Below are 13,995 nucleotides of genomic sequence, written 5' to 3'. Positions count from 1 at the left end.
CCAAATTGTAGATAGTAGATAGCTCATCGCGGATACTACGTGGACACGTTCTTATTTCCTTCTTTTGCTATAGTCAGTTTAATTCTGCTGAATTGACCAGATACTTGCATGATGAGTAACGAAGAAAATTAAAAACTCTATATCCCCAAAAATTCAAGCGAGTTTGTCGTGTATGAGGTATAATTGTATATCAGAATAAACTAAATCATGACATACAAATACAGTATCTCTTCTGAATAATATAGAGACAGGTATAAATAGAAAATGTTATATCTTTTCGACTTTTATTCACTTCTGCCTTTGACTCCGGTGAAATTTATCGCAGTTTTGTTCTGCGGACAGGGAAGCAGAAGTGATTTTTTTGAGAGAGGAGTTCTTATTCACATGCAAACGCTGCGACTGTTCAAATTTTGGGTATGAGCGCAAAGATTACTCCAGCATAAAAGTGTACCTTAACAACTACCCATTGCCCACCCACCCAAACATTCGTTGTGAATAGCAACGGTAACACACTCAGCCCATTCAGCCTGCAGAACAGACTTTAAAGATTGAGCTAGCTATACCATGCGGCTGAGAAGCTCATGGTATACACTCTTGTCATTTGCAGCCTTTGTTGCAACATGTGCTGTTTACCTTCGGTCCTTTTCTCGACTACAAGATGCCTTCGTGACAATAGTCCAGCCTGGTAGCTTGGATGACCTTGAACAACTTGGCCGCTTCATCGAAATTTTAGACATTGACGCTGTAGAACCTGATGGACAACGATTGGCTCATCAGCTGGCTGACGCTTCATTCTCGAACTCTCACCTGCAATTTCTACCAGCTTTCATAAAGTATATTGAAGGAGAGAAGATCGCTGTTCTGGTAATGATTTGCGGAAATAACGCTGTATCTTATTTTGCTTGCGGTTAACCTCTGATCCCTTCCAGGTCTGGGTTAATATGTTTTACTGTTGCTTGGTTTTGATCGGAAAGGTCATAAGCAAAGCAATCTTCGGCCGTATTATGAGATCTGAAAATCAGGCAAGTTTTATTGTCATAGTGAACACGTAGAAAGGGGTGACTCACTAATGCACAGACGATACTATTACTTTCAACAGCATCTGTACGACAATATGCTCAACTTTATCCTATTCAAGGTGATTTTCATTTGTACTGTCATGAATCCTCGCTGGGGTCAGGTTCTTGTATTGGCTCTTTGGATCGGCATTCTTGGCTTTCTACATATCTTTTGTAAACTTAGTCGTGATCGATTTGATCATGTAAGTATATTCTCGTCTTTTTTAAGTTACACCTTTGGCTTTTGGTAACATCTATGGTGTGTTTCAGCTCTCTGTTACGCCATCTGTGCCCATGGTGGGCTTGTATAAAATTGTCGGGCTATTGTGCTTTATCCTCATTAGCTGCTTCTTATGGTACTATGGCTGCCTTCACCTATTCCCTTCCATGCTTACGTTTCTTACACTGGAGGTAAGTTCTTGTTTGTGTTAACCATGATTGCCTACGAACGTGGCATTGATCAGATTATATTATAGACTGTTCCCGTAGCTATCGATACTAGTCAATTATTAATCAAATACGTTGCCCATATCATCGATAATTTATTCGAAGATCAAATGGAAAGCAAAGGTGTCATAATGTACTACTCCGAATTGACTGCAGATCTGCTTATCCTTCTCTGTACCATTCTACAGTATCTTCAACTGCTGGTAAGTATCAAGCCTCAATAGTTTATACCGGTCTATTTGTTTCCCGTCTTCAGCGCTAATTTAGTATATCATCAGTGGATGCATGGAAAATCTTTTGGCTGGACGGACATAATCCTGTTGCTAAATTTGAGAAGTGCTTTTAAGCACCTTGGAAGGAAAATCACCACACATGGTGTCCATTGGAAGGCCTTGACAACCATCCGGTCCTCGTAAGTACCAGCATTAGGATTCATGAGAAAAGCATACGAGTTGAAATTCATGTTCTTTGCTTTATTCTACGTCAGTTATCTACATGCAACTTCGCATGATTTGCTTTTATATGGCGACCAATGTGCGATATGTCGTGACAAAATGAAAGAAGCTACAAAGCTACCATGCGGTCATTGCTTTCACCTTAGCTGCTTGCATTCTTGGATTCATCATCGGCCCTTTCAAGCAACTTGCCCTACCTGCCGAAGTACTATCGGACCATCACCGTCACTCGACAATACGAGTGCCGAAGCTGCTGTAACGTAAGTTCAAAGCTCTCCATCGTCATTGCATTAACTTGAGCAATTTATCTGATATTGTTCATTTAGATCTTCCATCTGGGGTGGTAAATACCTGTTAGCACTGTTGCCTTGGAACATAGAGGTCAGCTTGACGGCAAGAAATCCTCACTATGACGATACCTCTTCTGTATACAGTGTAGACGATCGAGATGAAAACCTTCCCTCTGGTCTACCCAGCGGCTCCAGCACTCCATACCGAACAGCTTCTTATGCTGACCTCCATAACAGATGACGCCTCCAAGAAACACACACATCGCATTGCCCAACACATCATCAATGACTTCACCATAACAATACCCTTTACATCCCTATCTGTAAACGAATTCCTGACAAATTTTTTTTGGCTCTTTTCTTTTTCATCCCCATAAGCTCCCCCGGTAATAAATCATACATGTTGTAATTCCTTCACCATCACGAATAACGCTGTGTTTGATTGAGCAATCTATTTGTATGGCGTATGCCTGAACAGACGAATTACATTTATAAGCTGCCTTTCATTCTACCATCTACTGTACAAATACCCGATATTGGTTTGAATCTCTTGCTGTAGGCATTTTACTGTGGGCTGCCTGGTGGAGTCATCTGTAGCGCATAAATACATGTGTTTAGTATTCACGTGGTATACAGCCGCTCGAAAGATATACGCATTGCGTCTTACCTGTTGGCTCAACTCGCCAAAGCGGGCACCAACTCGCTCAGAGTGCTTCAAGAACTTGTCGGCGCACTTGTTAACGCAAGCCTCCTGCAAATCGTCGGACCGACAGAGTTAGTAATGCAAAGCCTTAAAAGAAGTCAGTCTAACAGTATACTGACCTCCTTGGATGTGACACCCTTGGTTGTGAAATCATTGACGCAGTCGTTGAAGCAGCGTTGGACCAAGTTGCTATACAATCGAAGGAAATCCTTCATCTAATTTAAGGTGCATTAAAGATTAATCCAGGTATAACGATTTCAGCAGAGTTTGCATAAAATACATACTTGCTTGTGCTCAATCATTTGAGCAATTTGGGCCTGCTCGGCTTGGTTATAGCGTTGGAAATCCATGACTCTGTGTTGATAATTACAAAACTTGGTATTGAGTCGTTTTCGAAAATTCAAAGTGACAAAACAGGGAGACGTCACAGAAAAGCAGTCAATTGTTTCGAGTGAGAGGGATTTCTTCGGCCAGAGTGACAATTCGATGCCACAGAAGACGGCCCACACTGTACACTGGCTTACCGATATGTGAATTGATTTAATTGGAAATGAAAGCATTATGAACTTTGCTTAACTTTGCACCCAAGTGATGAAATTAATGATAAGTGCTTTGGGTAAAATAAATATATCATTTAATTTCTCTCATAACGAATACATCCACATGCAGTAATAGCGGTAGCGCTACTTCAGGACGGGATGAAAGTACTTTATGGAAAAGGGTACTCACATGAGGTTAAACATGGAAAACATTGTAGTTACCAGGAGAAACTTATGACTTTCATCCATGTTCTCCATGTGTGGCTCATCTGTTCCATCTCAGTTTCTGCATCAGGCACGTCAAACTCGCTGTGACTTACTTGACTCTTTACAGCAGCTATTGTCTTTCTTGAAGCTAACAAACAACCTTATGCTGTATGTACTGCACTACTATAGAGAGCGATGACTCTATGTTTCACTTTACGATAAATATCGTGTACTTCACTTCATTCACCCTTGGAGTGAGAGTACAAAGTGCAATTCACCTATTATTGACGTGACGAAATTAATCTTACGTCAGACTTTATTCTCAATGGGAGGAAGACGTTCACACTATGTTTCGGAAGGACTATTGCCTCGTAGCTAGGCCAAAAAACCGAAAATGCTACCTTGATGACCCTGAATAACGTAAACTATCCAGACGTGATAAATTACATGAAACACCATTTCTTTCATCCGCCTTTAATTTTTTTACATCATTGCACAAGTAACGGTTACAGCTGGTACATTGAGACACTTCACAGCAAAACACATCGTCTTCTAAACTTGACTCTTCAGCTTCCCCTCGCAAAGCACAAAGGCAAGGAATCATAATCAAATAGCAAATACAAGTGCACGTTTTCCAACAGAAGTGGTGGTATTGGAACATCTTAATCGACGTCGAGGTGCATTTCGTAATAAGGGATACAATCACAGGGAGATGTTGACCCCACGGTGATAAAAATAGCATTGAGGTGAAGCTGTTGTTGGAATGTTAAACTTGTACTGCAGTGGCAATTCATTATTAAGGCCAGCCAATAGTACGATGAGAGTATAATCACATGGAGAACTTTTGATCCATGAATGGGGTCTCACTTTCACCTGGCCAACACTGGCAAGGACCATCCCAAAACAACAATACTACGCCTCGTATTTGTAACCGTCATGGTCGATCAACAACGTCAAGAAAGTACCAAGGAGGCATTCACCGATGTCTAAAATATGAGTTGACACTCATACTTCATAATAAAGAAAAAGAGAATGATAACAAAACTAATAAGAAGAACATGACTGCTGTTCAGGCACCAAGGGCTGGTACGCACGAGACAAATGACAATGATCCTGCGAGGTTCGGAGGTTGATGACAGAGTTAAAATTAGCGCTCTCTCGTTGTCGTCTTTTTGCCTGTAGCGACAGCTTCTTCATTACTATACCCGGACTTTGGAAAGCATTCCACCTTTGCAAAAAAAGTAATGTGTTGTGTTGTTATGAAAAAAAAACGTTTTCGGATGCAATTTCCGTTACGTTAATGTTTCATTTGATCCCTGGAACGCATAACAAACCGAATGTCAGCCCCACCTGCAGGTGGACAGGGACCATCAGATTTTCTGCTTTACACTTTTTCTCTGAGAGGTAGAAGTGGATGATTGGGGCCATGAAAAATTGACGTGTATCAATTTAGGAGTTTGAATGGCAATTTGATCAAAGGTACCTTGCTTGCGCCAACCCGTCTAAAGATTCCTAGGTTGGAGTCTCATACCTTTTTCCATCGGTATATGTTTGAAAAACGGAATGGACATGTTTGTTCAACGCTGCAGACCCATTGATCCCCATTGGCGTATCGAGCAAGTCCTACCTCCACGTGTTTGCAGACACTTTGCTCATTATCGCTGGCAAAGCTCACTGCTTCCTACCCAAGTGGCTTCGTTCCGCGGCTCACGAGCGGGGAGGCGTGCGCGCTCTCTTAATTTCATACGATCATACTGATTACCAGTTGATGTTATCAATAAGATATTTGATTTGATTTGGTTTCTCTTGCGGTTTTGAATGGGTCGACTTGCCGTGTCAGAATTATAAATATTATTGAACCTTATAGCCGATTTTAATTTTGCCGATTGGGATTTTTTAGTAACAAATTTAGTGGGGCTTGAAAATATCCGGCGTGCAAGCTGAGAGGCTGAGAGTTAGCGCACGAACTGCCGCGGAAGACCTAAAATTAGGTCTTGACTGGCAAAAAAAAGACGGAGGGAACTCGTTGGCTATAAAATGGCCCAAGTCGTGTCAAACGCTGTGTTCTTTTCCCTCCCCATTTCCTTCCCTCTCTAGCATCTAAACAATGTGCGGTATCTTTGGCTATCTTAACTACCTCATCGAACGTGACCGTCGCTTCATCTTCGACACTTTGACTCAAGGTTTGTCCCGTCTGGAATACAGAGGTTATGACTCTGCTGGTAAGTTATCATACGTAGTTAGGGCTGGGGCAAAGTTTGGGTAACTGACCTGATTTGGTGATTCGTAACGTAAGGTGTGGCCGTCGATGGTGACTCTGAGGATGAGGTCATGATTGTTAAGCAAGTCGGAAAGGTTGCTGCTCTCCGCAAGTTGATTGATGAGCAAAAGCTTGACTTCCACAAGACCTTCATCAGCCACTGCTCTATGGTAAGGACCAACACGGTATATCCATGGAAGGCTGTGTGTGAGTGGACATCTGACATTCTATTTTCGCTTCATAGGCACATACCCGTTGGGCTACTCACGGTCAACCTTCACCCATCAACTCCCATCCTCACCGATCTGATCCCACCAACGAGTTTGTCATCGTTCACAACGGTATCATCACTAACTATAAAGAACTCAAGACTGTCTTGGAGAAGAACGGCTATGTGTTCGAGACCGAAACCGATACTGAGTGCGTTGCTAAGCTCACCAAGTACATCTATGACAGAGAGAAGACCAACGGTAACTTGACCTTCACCGCTCTTGTCAAGGCTGTCATCAAGGAGTTGGTACGTTGTTGTTTGATGATCTTACCCTCCGTTTTGCCCCTTCTGTCCACTAACCCTTGTCTCGTATATAGGAAGGTTCATATGCTTTCATCTTCAAGAGCAAGCACTTCCCTAACGAAGTCGTTGCCACCCGTCGTGGTTCTCCTCTCTTGGTTGGTGTCAAGACCGCTAAGAAGCTCAAGGTTGACTTTGTCGATGTTGAATTCGGTAACGCTGCCGAAAGCGGTGAAGGCAGTAAGTATTTCATGTTGCTTTGCTCTCCCGCTTTTTTCAAAGTAGGTTCTAATCCCCCCCTGTTTTTTTTTACAGTCAGCAACGCCAGCGAACCCCAAACCATTGAGAACAACTTTTTGTCTCCCGATGGTGGTCATCCCAAGCTTCAACGTAGCCAGTCTCGCGCTTTCTTGAGCGAAGATGGTCTTCCTCAACCTATTGAGTACTTCCTTGCTTCTGATGCTGCCGCCATTGTTGAGCACACCAAGCGTGTCTTGTACCTCGAAGATGACGATATCGCACACATTGCTAATGGCGGTAAGAGTCTTTTTGTTTTTCATTTTCCCTGGATGGCCACAAAGTTTAAGGAGGCTTAGGGGAAGGGGTTTTGTTTTCCACTTCACACCACAAGGGATGGCCACCCATTGGAGGGTCCCGACCCAATCATACTAGGAACGTGAAATACTCATCATATCTTTTCCACAGAGCTTCACATTCACCGTCTCCGTCGTGATGATGGCATCTCATCGTCCATTCGTTCCATCCAAACTCTGGAGATCGAGTTGGCCGAGATCATGAAGGGTTCCTTTGACCACTTCATGCAAAAGGAAATTTATGAACAACCCGAATCGGTTGTCAACACCATGCGTGGTCGTGTCAATTTCCAAAACCACAAGGTCACTTTGGGTGGTCTCAAGGCTTATGTTGCTACCATCCGTCGTTGCAGACGTATCATTTTCATTGCCTGTGGTACCTCATACCACTCCTGCTTGGCCGTAAGTTTTCAATTCTTGGTGCTTTTTCTCATCTTTCTACTTTGTCCTAATCATTTGGTCCCGTATTAGACACGTGCTATTTTTGAAGAGTTGACCGAAATTCCTGCCCAGCTTGAACTTGCTTCTGACTTTTTGGACAGAAAGACTCCCATCTTCCGTGACGACGTTTGCGTCTTCGTCTCACAATCTGGAGAAACTGCTGATACTATCCTCGCTATGCGATACTGCTTGGAACGTGGTGCCCTTGCTGTTGGTATCACTAACACCGTCGGTTCTTCCATCTCTCGTGAAACTCACTGTGGTGTTCACATTAATGCTGGTCCTGAAATCGGAGTTGCCTCCACTAAGGTGAGAAAGAAAATTTAATAACTATTATCTGCTCCTGCTGATCCACTAAACCCGATTCTTCCATGATAGGCCTACACCTCACAATACATTGCTTTGGTCATGATGGCTATCCAGTTGAGCGAAGATCGTACTTCCATGAACGAACGTCGTAATGAGATCATCGATGGTCTTTACCGCTTGCCTGGTCACCTCAAGGAAGTCCTCTCCGACGATGCCAAGCTCCAACAACTTGCTGCTGATACCCTTTACAAGGAGAAGTCTTTGTTGATTATGGGCCGTGGTTTCCAAAACGCTACTTGCTTGGAAGGTGCTCTTAAGATCAAGGAAATCTCTTACATGCACTCTGAAGGTATCTTGGCTGGTGAACTCAAGCACGGTCCTCTTGCTTTGATTGATGAGAACATGCCTGTCATCTTGGTTATGACCCGTGACTCCTTGTATCCCAAGGTTCAAAGTGCTCTGCAACAAGTCACTGCCCGTAAGGGTCAGCCCATCATTATCTGCAACACTGGCGATAACGGCATCTCTTCTCAATACAAGACCATCCGCGTTCCTCAAACTGTTGACTGTCTCCAAGGCCTGCTTAACATCGTTCCTCTTCAGCTTCTCTCTTATCACTTGGCTGTCATGCACGGTGTCGATGTCGATTTCCCCCGTAACTTGGCCAAGTCTGTTACTGTCGAGTAAATGGTGATAGTTCCTCAACACCTTCCACTTTTCTACACTTTGTAACCCCTTTCAAACTGCGAATTGCGTCTCGTGCTGTCTATATATTATACTCCTCTTTTCTTTACCTTTTTTTTTCTTACTTTGGAATGACTCTGTTCAAATGCCCAATGATTTGCAGTTCCTCCTCGTTTCCTGCCTCTCCAATGATCCCCTTTGCAGACTTGTAGATTTCGTGCGTTAGTTCGCTGTTTCTGTTCAAAATTTCACTCGAGTACTACTTTTTCTTATTGAAACATGTGCTCTCATTCCCCCTTATCTGCTTGCTTCAAAGCGAAAAAGAAACCCCTCATCGCCTGCTGATAAATAAAAAGAATAACCAGGACCTTTTGTCGTTAAAAAAAAACCACCCTTGGAAATTTTTGCCACCGAAATCACTCACAGTGTGAAGTCACAGCGGTAGTCACGCGATGGAGATCATCCAAGTTGAAATAGTGGCATGCGGACGTATTATCTCAAGCAACTGCTTTACTTTACGGTTACAATCCAAAGAGATTACCAAGTCTTGGTGCTTATCTCTGGACCCTGTCTTGCAATTTGGTTATGATTTGAATGCGTCCTGCGCCTAAAAATATAACCAAGACTACACTTCCCGCCAGGCCGCTCTCTTCACGCTCATCGTCATCCTCATTACTATCCAATTCAACAAACTCACTCCCACAAAATTATGCTGCATCGCACCTGACCACAGCAATGATGCAATCTCAGCACCCACCGGCGGTAGGAACTACCCCGCCTCGCAATTCAAAGCTAGACCATATTATACAGGTGAGGGCTTTTTTCCCTGTTCTTTTGCCTTGTGACGAGTCGCTTTTCTATTTTTACTAAAGCTTAGAGTTCTCTTATCGCTCTAGAATTTTTATACCAAAGCTGCCCAAGTCATTGTGCAGGCACGATTAGGTCAGATAGAAGAACGTCAAGCCAATCGCGGACAATCCACACGCCGATCTTCGAGAGGCTTGCAAACCAGAGACAGCAATACCAGTAAAAAAGCAAACAAATGGGTAGGATGGATTTCCTGTTTGGTTTATCCTGCTAAGCAAATTGCTCATCGTATTGTTCCGCAGTTCAATTTAGTCACAGAGGATTTGGATGTCTTGAAGGAGGATCTTAAATTTTGGCGGACGCAAGCCATCAATCCCTCGGGTGAAGAGCCTCCTCCCATGAAAATTGACATCTTTTTAGACGTTTCCGAATTATCTCAAAACCAAATCCTTGTTGTGGTGGATGAAACCTTGCGCCGAAATCGTATTGATCTTGCTTCCAGTGCTACGAGTTCCGGCTCAAGAACGACGGTTGATAAAATCTTACTTGAAAGCTGGACCTTAACATTAAAGTAAGTCGGGGAAAAGCAAGTCAGATTTGCTTCACACTGACTCACTCGTTTTTATCCTGCCTCAACAGCCATCCCATTCCTGACTATTCAGTCGACCTACCCAACTTATACAAACGCTCTATTGTCTTTTTCCGATCTTTGCATTCTTATGTCCGACTTTTACCTGCTTATAATTTGTATCGCCGTTTGCGGAAGTATGGAAACATAAGTCAGCTGCGACTCGGCTATCGTATGGTGTCCGTGGATACCGAGCAAAGTGGCGAAATTGGAATTGGTAAGTTGGAATGTCACTAACAATTCATACCCATGTGCTCTGAAACTAATAATTGGCTTTGCATAGATGTCTCAATTGTCGAGCACGATGCTCGTAGCCCTACCAAGTCCTATGAGTTTGCTGATATAATGACACCCCTGGGGTTAGTATGAATGCATATATACCCGCCTAACCTAATGTCAAAAGTCAAACCTTTTTGTTCCTTTATAGACATTTCAATCTCAAAGTCGAATATCGCCCAAACTGTGACTTTCAAGTCGATGACATGGAACGGGATCTTAGTGCTCGCTTCATTGATATGGATGAGCATTATTTCACACCCACTATGGCGAAATACCAGCAGGAGCAAGATATGCAACGAACTCGTTCAGCATCATCTTATGAAGGCGGCAGTGCCAAGGCAAAAAATACCGTAACTGGTTTCAAACCCGTGAGTCCTGTCAGCCTCCATCACTTAAAAAAAATTAATTTGTGGGCTTGGTCTAACACATAGTATTTAAGGGGAGCCTACCTTCACCCATCGCTGCTTCTAGTCATGAAGATCAGGAACTCTATGACAGTCCAAGTTCAAAAGCGTTGGCAGACGATTATTCTGATCCCCGTGAAATCGTTCAGCAACGTCAGCGACAAGCTAGCATGACATCCATGTCCTCCATCTCACCGGTGAATCGTGAACGGTTATCCTTCACACGAACCAGTGGTGCCGAAGCATCGACGGCAAGCATTGGTCGCAAACCATCGGCAACTAATATATCCCCTTTCAAATCCCCATCCTTATCGTCATCACCCATTCAACAAAGTGGATCCGAATATGGCATTTCTCAATCAAAATATTATTCGTCACCCATTGGCCATCCTTCTGGAAGCAGTAAGCCCTTTTCATATCAGTCTACTGGCGGAGACGATGGTAGTTCTAGCAGTGCTCGCAAAGTGGAGTTTTCAAGCAGCTTTGATCGTTACAAAGGGAGCCCCAGTCGTGGTGACATTGGTACTGGAATGAGTCGCCGCTTATCGCGTAACAGTGATCATAGTCTGGTTGATTTTGTAAGTGCACATAGGAAAGAAAAAGCTACACTATTGCAATGTACTGAACCATTTCTGCTGTAGTACTCATCTGGTCAAGATTCCGATTCTGCTCTGGAAGAATTTATGCAGTTCGTACAATCCAAGCAGGAGTTGAAGATGTTTTCCAGTAGAGGTAGTACAACGGCCACACCGGACAATGAGTTGTCCTATGATGACAGTATAGACAATAGTATGATGGCTAGTGGATTAGGGAGTGGCTCCATGTACAGGTCAAAGGTACGACGAATATGAGAAAGATCACGATAGCGCTGACATCTGACACCCTCTTCCACCTATAGAAAGCACTTTCTCGATTTCAGGCGTTGCGAGAATCGCACGATAACCTATCAGAATCGATGTCTGCTAGTATGATGGGGTTAGGTATAACTGAAGGAAGTGGTGGCGGAAGGAACTATGGGTCGCCTAGTTACACAGGCGTATCACCCACTTCATCATCGTCATCTCAAAGTCGATATCATCAACCCGCAGTGCCATCACCTCTTCATGCAGAGCAACGTGTTGGCCCTATCCATATACCTCGTGACATGAGCGCACCCACTATTGCATCTCACTTACACCGTCGACAACTATCTCATGAAAATCAAACCAATGTCCGTTCATCGCCACCGCAAACAACCACCTCTACCCATGTCTTGTCATCGCCTGATAGAGCCGCCTATTCCAGCTATCCCACTGATCCTCACCACAAAGACTTGAAACGATTACCTCCGCGTTCAGCACGATCCCCACCCGATAATGCGCAACTTCCTTCTCCTCGATCACGCGATATCCTCTCGCCTAGATCCCCTCCTTCCACAATCGACCGACCCTCTAAATCGGTGACGTTAGAAAGGCTAGCTACCAGTGCATCACCACCCCGAAATATTCCTCGACACATCAGTAACCGCCATGCTAGTTCTGGAGGATCCAGTCCCATTATCGGACCTCGACCAGATTTACAGCCTACGAGTTATTCTAGTTTGAATGAGGACGCTAATGAATCATCTCAACGAAACCGTCCGGAAAACAGTGGTCATGCATTGGCTAGTGGAACGCGAAGTGGGAGTCTTTTGGATGACGATGACTCTCTAGTATTTAAGATGAGCGAACTCGGCAATGAAACTGGGACGTTCGACTCTGGCGTGTACAATAACCCTTATCAAGGAAGTCTATACAGTGGTGGCAAGGATTCGCCAAGACAACGGCTATTGGTCGGACCCAATAGTCATTTTGCATCAACGAGTGGTAGCCCTAAAATAGGCACTAGTGGTGGAGAAGCTATGTCTCGGCGACCTAGCTCTGGTAGTGGAGCAGCTATGGCCACAGTCATGGAACAGGAAGAACCCAATACGGCGTCTTCCAACAGCTCAAGTTCTTCAGCTCATGAACGCAGAGCTGGCGGACCTGATGCCCACATGTTTAGTGGCGACTGGTAATTGGGGCCCCCAAATAAGTGGGAAATGAACCCAACTAGAAAAGTAACGTAAAGTTGAAAAAAAAAAAAGAAATACCAACCCCCTCTGCCCTCCAGCTTCAGCGACCCTTCTTGTTTTTCCTTTAAGTTTAATATAAACCTGTTCTCTCAAACTGTACACCTGGTTCTTTGAGCTTGCTAAAAGTAGAAATGAGAACCCAGGAAAAAAAAAACCCGCAAATGAGGCTGGGTTTTCAAAAAGAAGTAAAGTTGCCAAGGTGGCTGGCTTTGAGCGGACGTGAGTCTAATTCCACTCCGCCGCATGGCTGGAAAAGTATAAATTTACAAGTAAACGAGACCACCCTCACTCTTCTTTACTACATAACAACAACAACATGGGTTTCTTTGACGCTTTCCAAGAACATCACGAAGAATTCAACAACACTCCTGAGGAGCACAAGGGAAAGTTGTCTCACGAATTGATTGCTGGAGCTGGTAAGTGTCGTCATCGCTATAACCCTTCTCAGCAATCATCTAGAAGCTGACCTGTCCTTTTCTCCCTTTAGCTTCCTTCGAGGCTGTCAAGGCTTGGGAAGACCACCAAAGACGTGAGGGTAAGACTGTTAGCCACAGCTTTGCCAAGGAGTTGCTCGCTGGTTTCGCTGGTGCCGAAATCGACAAGCTGTAAGTAATCAGGGGTACTAAAAAGCATACCACGCCGTTTAACATGAGCTAACTTGTATATCTGTACACAGTGTTGAGACCAGAGGTTTGGACTTCGTTGACCGCGAGAAGGCCAAGCGTCATGCTAAGGACAACGTTGAGAGATACTATGAACAAGAGTATGAGCGTAGATAAATACCACTCTCTAGCCGCACAGTTTTATAATGGCTGACACAGTCCAAGTGCGTTCCTACTGATAAATAAATTGCATATAATTTTCAAATACACTTGCGGCTCAGGAGAGGTTATGTGAATTTTCGCGACCGACCGACCGTCCAATAAATGGGCGACGAGTATTTACACATGCTGTCGCTCTGAGCCCGTCGGGACTTGATGTTATGCGTAAAGGAAACCAAAAATGGCGTCAAAACAAGGTTTTACGATCTTTTTATTATTTTGAGACATTCTATAGTATTGCAGTAGGGAAAACGCAATTTTTTCTCAAGAGGTGCACATCCGCGTTGGACAAAAAAAGCGACTTGGCGTTTATATTCCATTCAAATGGCTGCCAGGGGGCACATGGTTCATCCACTGCCAATGTTGGACGATCCAGGAATTCCATGATATAGCCTGCCTGGCATACATACCAATGTATTCCTTGTGCTTGGGGCAAATAAACTCAATGTGGGTACCTTAGCGGAGCA

At 43.9% G+C, this 13,995-nt stretch overlaps 6 protein-coding genes across 6 annotated transcripts; 5 read left to right on the top strand and 1 right to left on the bottom strand.

The window, feature by feature from the left end:
* Window positions 1–465: 465 nt before the first annotated feature.
* Window positions 466–2,675, top strand: K450DRAFT_245514 (uncharacterized protein). The gene is made up of 7 exons (XM_051589763.1): window positions 466–1,022; window positions 1,100–1,261; window positions 1,329–1,469; window positions 1,535–1,708; window positions 1,784–1,917; window positions 1,993–2,220; window positions 2,287–2,675. The coding sequence occupies exons 1-7, from the start codon at window positions 942–944 to the stop codon at window positions 2,489–2,491; spliced, it is 1,125 nt and encodes a 374-aa protein (XP_051443789.1). The 5' UTR covers window positions 466–941; the 3' UTR covers window positions 2,492–2,675.
* Window positions 2,676–2,690: 15 nt separating this feature from the next.
* Window positions 2,691–3,990, bottom strand: K450DRAFT_245506 (uncharacterized protein). The gene is made up of 6 exons (XM_051589762.1): window positions 3,683–3,990; window positions 3,238–3,563; window positions 3,073–3,168; window positions 2,918–3,001; window positions 2,781–2,841; window positions 2,691–2,720 (listed from the first exon to the last, which is right to left on the bottom strand). Exons 2-5 carry the CDS (start codon window positions 3,511–3,513, stop codon window positions 2,815–2,817), a joined length of 483 nt encoding a protein of 160 aa, XP_051443788.1. The 5' UTR covers window positions 3,514–3,563; window positions 3,683–3,990; the 3' UTR covers window positions 2,691–2,720; window positions 2,781–2,814.
* A 1,736-nt stretch (window positions 3,991–5,726) lies between these two features.
* Window positions 5,727–8,647, top strand: K450DRAFT_245494 (uncharacterized protein). The gene is made up of 8 exons (XM_051589761.1): window positions 5,727–5,921; window positions 5,996–6,129; window positions 6,204–6,476; window positions 6,548–6,710; window positions 6,786–7,013; window positions 7,176–7,465; window positions 7,535–7,813; window positions 7,883–8,647. The coding sequence occupies exons 1-8, from the start codon at window positions 5,807–5,809 to the stop codon at window positions 8,498–8,500; spliced, it is 2,100 nt and encodes a 699-aa protein (XP_051443787.1). The 5' UTR covers window positions 5,727–5,806; the 3' UTR covers window positions 8,501–8,647.
* A 329-nt stretch (window positions 8,648–8,976) lies between these two features.
* K450DRAFT_245488 (uncharacterized protein) lies at window positions 8,977–11,690 on the top strand. Its single transcript, XM_051589760.1, has 8 exons — window positions 8,977–9,307; window positions 9,394–9,543; window positions 9,607–9,875; window positions 9,944–10,149; window positions 10,216–10,291; window positions 10,360–10,588; window positions 10,651–11,193; window positions 11,257–11,690. The coding sequence occupies exons 1-8, from the start codon at window positions 9,092–9,094 to the stop codon at window positions 11,464–11,466; spliced, it is 1,899 nt and encodes a 632-aa protein (XP_051443786.1). The 5' UTR covers window positions 8,977–9,091; the 3' UTR covers window positions 11,467–11,690.
* K450DRAFT_245485 (uncharacterized protein) lies at window positions 11,257–12,744 on the top strand. Its single transcript, XM_051589759.1, has one exon. The coding sequence runs from the start codon at window positions 11,571–11,573 to the stop codon at window positions 12,648–12,650; it is 1,080 nt and encodes a 359-aa protein (XP_051443785.1). The 5' UTR covers window positions 11,257–11,570; the 3' UTR covers window positions 12,651–12,744.
* A 114-nt stretch (window positions 12,745–12,858) lies between these two features.
* Window positions 12,859–13,536, top strand: K450DRAFT_245479 (uncharacterized protein). Its single transcript, XM_051589758.1, has 3 exons — window positions 12,859–13,123; window positions 13,195–13,312; window positions 13,384–13,536. The coding sequence occupies exons 1-3, from the start codon at window positions 13,024–13,026 to the stop codon at window positions 13,484–13,486; spliced, it is 321 nt and encodes a 106-aa protein (XP_051443784.1). The 5' UTR covers window positions 12,859–13,023; the 3' UTR covers window positions 13,487–13,536.
* The last annotated feature ends 459 nt before the right edge of the window (window positions 13,537–13,995 follow it).

Source organism: Umbelopsis ramanniana, assembly GCF_025399195.1.
Source record: "Umbelopsis ramanniana AG unplaced genomic scaffold K450scaffold_35, whole genome shotgun sequence".
In the NCBI taxonomy this organism is placed as follows: domain Eukaryota; kingdom Fungi; phylum Mucoromycota; class Umbelopsidomycetes; order Umbelopsidales; family Umbelopsidaceae; genus Umbelopsis; species Umbelopsis ramanniana.
The sequence above is the reverse complement of the archived record's forward strand: the minus strand, read 5'-3'. Positions and strand labels throughout refer to the sequence as shown.

Excerpts from the sequence above, each read along its gene's own strand:
- K450DRAFT_245514 (XM_051589763.1), top strand. The coding sequence starts at position 942 with ATGTTTTACTGTTGCTTGGTTTTGATCGGAAAGGTCATAAGCAAAGCA. Across the intron at positions 1,470-1,534 it reads TTACGTTTCTTACACTGGAG|ACTGTTCCCGTAGCTATCGA; the intron begins GTAAGTTCTTGT and ends ATTATATTATAG. Across the intron at positions 1,709-1,783 it reads TACAGTATCTTCAACTGCTG|TGGATGCATGGAAAATCTTT; the intron begins GTAAGTATCAAG and ends GTATATCATCAG.
- K450DRAFT_245506 (XM_051589762.1), bottom strand. The coding sequence starts at position 3,513 with ATGCTTTCATTTCCAATTAAATCAATTCACATATCGGTAAGCCAGTGT. Across the intron at positions 3,002-3,072 it reads AGGGTGTCACATCCAAGGAG|GAGGCTTGCGTTAACAAGTG; the intron begins GTCAGTATACTG and ends GACGATTTGCAG. Across the intron at positions 2,842-2,917 it reads TTGGCGAGTTGAGCCAACAG|ATGACTCCACCAGGCAGCCC; the intron begins GTAAGACGCAAT and ends TATGCGCTACAG.
- K450DRAFT_245494 (XM_051589761.1), top strand. The coding sequence starts at position 5,807 with ATGTGCGGTATCTTTGGCTATCTTAACTACCTCATCGAACGTGACCGT. Across the intron at positions 7,014-7,175 it reads CATTGCTAATGGCGGTAAGA|AGCTTCACATTCACCGTCTC; the intron begins GTCTTTTTGTTT and ends TCTTTTCCACAG. Across the intron at positions 7,814-7,882 it reads TCGGAGTTGCCTCCACTAAG|GCCTACACCTCACAATACAT; the intron begins GTGAGAAAGAAA and ends CTTCCATGATAG.
- K450DRAFT_245488 (XM_051589760.1), top strand. The coding sequence starts at position 9,092 with ATGCGTCCTGCGCCTAAAAATATAACCAAGACTACACTTCCCGCCAGG. Across the intron at positions 9,308-9,393 it reads AGCTAGACCATATTATACAG|AATTTTTATACCAAAGCTGC; the intron begins GTGAGGGCTTTT and ends TTATCGCTCTAG. Across the intron at positions 10,150-10,215 it reads AAGTGGCGAAATTGGAATTG|ATGTCTCAATTGTCGAGCAC; the intron begins GTAAGTTGGAAT and ends GGCTTTGCATAG.
- K450DRAFT_245485 (XM_051589759.1), top strand. The coding sequence starts at position 11,571 with ATGTCTGCTAGTATGATGGGGTTAGGTATAACTGAAGGAAGTGGTGGC.
- K450DRAFT_245479 (XM_051589758.1), top strand. The coding sequence starts at position 13,024 with ATGGGTTTCTTTGACGCTTTCCAAGAACATCACGAAGAATTCAACAAC. Across the intron at positions 13,124-13,194 it reads CGAATTGATTGCTGGAGCTG|CTTCCTTCGAGGCTGTCAAG; the intron begins GTAAGTGTCGTC and ends TTCTCCCTTTAG. Across the intron at positions 13,313-13,383 it reads GGTGCCGAAATCGACAAGCT|TGTTGAGACCAGAGGTTTGG; the intron begins GTAAGTAATCAG and ends ATCTGTACACAG.